Source organism: Thermobia domestica, chromosome 11 (assembly GCF_964235325.1).
Source record: "Thermobia domestica chromosome 11, izTheDome1.hap1.1, whole genome shotgun sequence".
NCBI classification, from domain to species: domain Eukaryota; kingdom Metazoa; phylum Arthropoda; class Insecta; order Zygentoma; family Lepismatidae; genus Thermobia; species Thermobia domestica.
In genome coordinates this window covers 116,270,280-116,274,093 of record NC_137464.1, presented here as the reverse complement: position 1 = coordinate 116,274,093, position 3,814 = coordinate 116,270,280, and the positions used below count along the sequence as shown (strand labels likewise).

The following is a 3,814-nucleotide window of genomic DNA, read 5'->3' as shown; positions in this document are numbered from 1 at the left end:
AACCACGTGTTCGGTTACTGACTCAATTAAGGTTATAAGGTATGGATGGGTATCCCCTTTCAATTTGGTAGGACCCTTCGGGTGTAGTACAGTCACGTGATCAATGATTTGGTTTTGATGCGCGACGAGGTCCCTGGTCAATGTTCTCTAGGAATTAGGTGGAAACTTTGCACAGGGTTCTCGTCTTATATCGCACAGTTCTTTAGGAGAATCTGATAACGTTGTATATGGAATGGACAATAAAAACACATAAATAAGCATAAATTGTATTTTATTCATTTTTCTGGTTTCTTCTTTTTCTTTCTTATTGACAATGTTTGTATATTGAGCTGGGTTTCTTCATTAGACTGCCTCCTCTTCTTGATTGCGATGATTTGTTTCCATGTTTTGCAGCATAGCACCCGTTTGCAAAGCTTCGTATTGTGAATTCTGTAAAAAAGAACGAGGAAAAAGATGATTAGTATAGAAATAGATGATGATAAAACAAATACACTTACAATGATAAATATGATAAAATTACCTGGAAGGTATATTGCAACAGTCTACGATCATTAACCGTGGGTACTGTTGTGAACAAATATTGAATTTCACGCAGAGATTTTCCTTGGGCTTTACAGCACAAATAAAAATAAGCATAATAGCCACATACGGATGAACCAAGACTTTGCATTTGGCTATTATTATATTTATAGTATATACAATGAAGTTTTAAGAATGCAACATGTTGTGGTACATAAGGAGGAAGGCCATAGCTGTCAAAATATTCTCCAACACCGCGATGATCAATATAAATTGCAATCCAATGACTTCCTAGTTTTGTGGATGGATCTGTATTTACAATCATTGCCAGAGGAAGAGAAATCTGTGAGGGCAACTCATCGCTTGCAAATACCCCGGTAAAATGATTTCTGAATAATGGACTACCGTGTAAAGCACTAGCTAATTGTAATGTATTCAGCATCGTGAATGGAAATGATACATAACGTATACGTACCTTGTAATTTAAAAGTCCAGGATAATGTTGCGCTGATGGTCTATCTCTAGGAGTGAGGAAAACTCTCCATACACAATACAGTTTGCAGGTGCTGCTAATTTCTCTTGGAAATGAACTTCCAATCGGATGGCTCCATGTCGTTGTAAATTCCAATAGTGACAATCTCCAGCAGAAGAATCGGGAGTTAGGTCAAATACAAACAGTGTATATCCATTCTTGTAGTCGGCTCTTGAAATTGTATTTCCAGTATTGGTAAAATGTATGCCAGAGCCTGAGAACAATGTGTGGTACGATGAAATGTAGAGATTTTCTTCAAAGTTGGGTTGCAATGGTTTTGATGGTACAGCTTTTCCATCCACGTACAGTGTAAAGAAATTAATGTTTAGATGTTGAAATTCAAATGGATTGGTGGTAATAGTTCCACTGGATGCTTCATTCGATGTAAATCCTACAATAATACGATTTGGCAATGTTCCCATAAACAGGTTATCAATAGTTTTGGATTGTATATCCTTCGGGATGGTAAATGATTTCATTTGAACCCTTGTCAGGGGATACTTTGCCGGTGTAGATTGTAAAATTTTATTGTGTGCCAATTTGACACTAGGGCTGATGCTGACTTTTTTCACCTGCAACGATGCATCTAGAATGTTGATTTTTGCATTGACACCACTTTCACCGGCCATGAGACAAAAGTTTGGCTTTGCAGGAATAAGTTTCACACGTAATTCCACTCCATGAATTAAAAATTTATCTTGATTAAAAATGTCACAATGAAGATGTCCAATCATATCGAATTTCATACTTTGTTTTGTCAGTTCATAGCGTTGTTGAAATCCTTTGTTCTCACTTGTGGTTGCGTTCATATGACCAGCCGTATCTTGAAACCACATTGCTGTTTGTAAATGTGTATTTTTAGCTCCATCACTATAATTGAGTAGTTTTTCCATGTACGAACGATATGGATGATTATGTGACGGAAATGAAATCAGTTTATTGTTCAAGTAGATTTGTACTTCACTAAACATAGCATTTAGAAAATCATTGACAGGTGCAATTGCTTTATCCGTATTGATGAAGGAGGAACCATCTGGTTTCACAATTTGTGCTTGGATGTATAATAAGGTTTGTGGTAAATCAATATATTCATCACTGCTACCACTCACTACAAATTCTATTGGTGAATTTTCAGCTATTGAACTAATTGGTTTGTAGCCTATAATACGATTGTCCAGAACACTGGTTTGCGTGGGCAACGTTGAAAAAATGTCCAATTCACTTTTTACACATTCACAGGATTGATGATGTAAGAAAGCCATCGTTGAATTAATCAAAAATATCTGGTGACGATGCCAATGATCTCTTCTTCTTCTTATGTGATAATTTACGTCTCTTTGTAGGATTGATGGTGTTGTTGATCGTTGGAAGGTCAACCTCAAACTGAGAGCATTCATCCCATTTTCGTTTATGATATCCACTTCCCAGCATAGTTTTCAACTTGTTTTTAGCTTTTTCTTGTAAATTCGATTTTGCCTCTTGCATACGTTGATGAAACGATTCTTCCAGCGGTTGATTCGAGATCACAACATCATTAATCATATTGGCACCTGATTTTAATAATTCTTTTCCCACAGTTTTAGCGCCTTGCTTCACAAGTGGTAACACTGAACGAAATAAGCCACCAAGGAAACTTCCAATGCCATGTCCTGCTTGATAGGGACTTCCCACATAGACGTTGCCGATACCGGATAACGCTTGTTTTTGGTAGTATTGCAAATACGGATCAGTCATGACGACGACGACGGAAATGTAGTTTTGTACACACCGTTCCAAAGGTGAATGGCATCCGATGACCTGTGCTATCCCTTATATCGATTTGTATTTGCTCAAAATTCATTTTTTCCACCGGAACATAATGTGCAGGATTAAAGATTTGTACTGCATGACTTCCAAAAGTATGATTCACAGGATCCATGTTGACAATTCGTAGCAAGGGTACCATTGTATCTCCAACAATGACAGATTCAATAATGTCACAATAGACGTACATTTGTGATGGTAAGCCTAATCGTACATCCGGTGTATATTGTCCCTTTTCCATATCTTTTAAATCACTTTTCGGGTCAAATCCAAGCATTAAACTAACACTTGGTGACAATTGTACAGAAGTATGGATTTCCTTTTTGGGATGTCTTATGAGGCATATATTATTAGTTGCGTCATGAGATATAAATAAATTGGTTTCTTTATGATGTATATTAATTGCATGAATAAGATCCCGTATATTGTTATAATAGCGTACAGGGATCGTTACAACCTTCCACGGTTCCTGATCATTACTACTTGATGATTTGTAATATATTTTATTGTTTTTACTGTTAATGTTCAGCAAAGAATGTGGATAATGAATCTCTACAATTGCCACATCCCATTTCTGGCGAAACTCTACACGTCGTTGTAATTTCGTAATATATGAAGTCAATGTATTTTCTGGAAAATAATCCATGGAACTATTACTGGGAAGTGTAACGTAAAAATCTTGATCAGGTTCCATTCTTCTTCTTCTTCTTCAATGAAGTTGCAGGGATCCACGAATTGAATGAGGAAGGATATCCTTTCCACTGGACGAGATACTCCTTTCTGCGACCTTTTGTTCTTGTACGTAATATTTTATCGATGAGGAACGTCGAAGGGAGCGGTACTGGTTGTAATTCTTCTCTGTAGAAAACACCATCGATAAGTTGAAGATTTAAATCCTCTAGTCGATACACTGGTGGGTTTCTTGGTACAATGGCTTTTACTCTGAATATTTCCCAAGTC

At 36.8% G+C, this 3,814-nt stretch overlaps 1 protein-coding gene across 1 annotated transcript; it reads right to left on the bottom strand.

Annotated features, from left to right (window-relative positions):
* Window positions 1-349: 349 nt before the first annotated feature.
* LOC145663653 (uncharacterized protein F54H12.2-like) lies at window positions 350-1,803 on the bottom strand. The gene is made up of 2 exons (XM_081729756.1): window positions 995-1,803; window positions 350-429 (listed from the first exon to the last, which is right to left on the bottom strand). The coding sequence occupies exon 1, from the start codon at window positions 1,795-1,797 to the stop codon at window positions 1,003-1,005; it is 795 nt and encodes a 264-aa protein (XP_081585882.1). The 5' UTR covers window positions 1,798-1,803; the 3' UTR covers window positions 350-429; window positions 995-1,002.
* Between the last annotated feature and the right edge of the window lie 2,011 nt (window positions 1,804-3,814).

Coding starts and splice junctions, on each gene's coding strand:
- LOC145663653 (XM_081729756.1), bottom strand. CDS start 1,797: ATGAAATTCGATATGATTGGACATCTTCATTGTGACATTTTTAATCAA.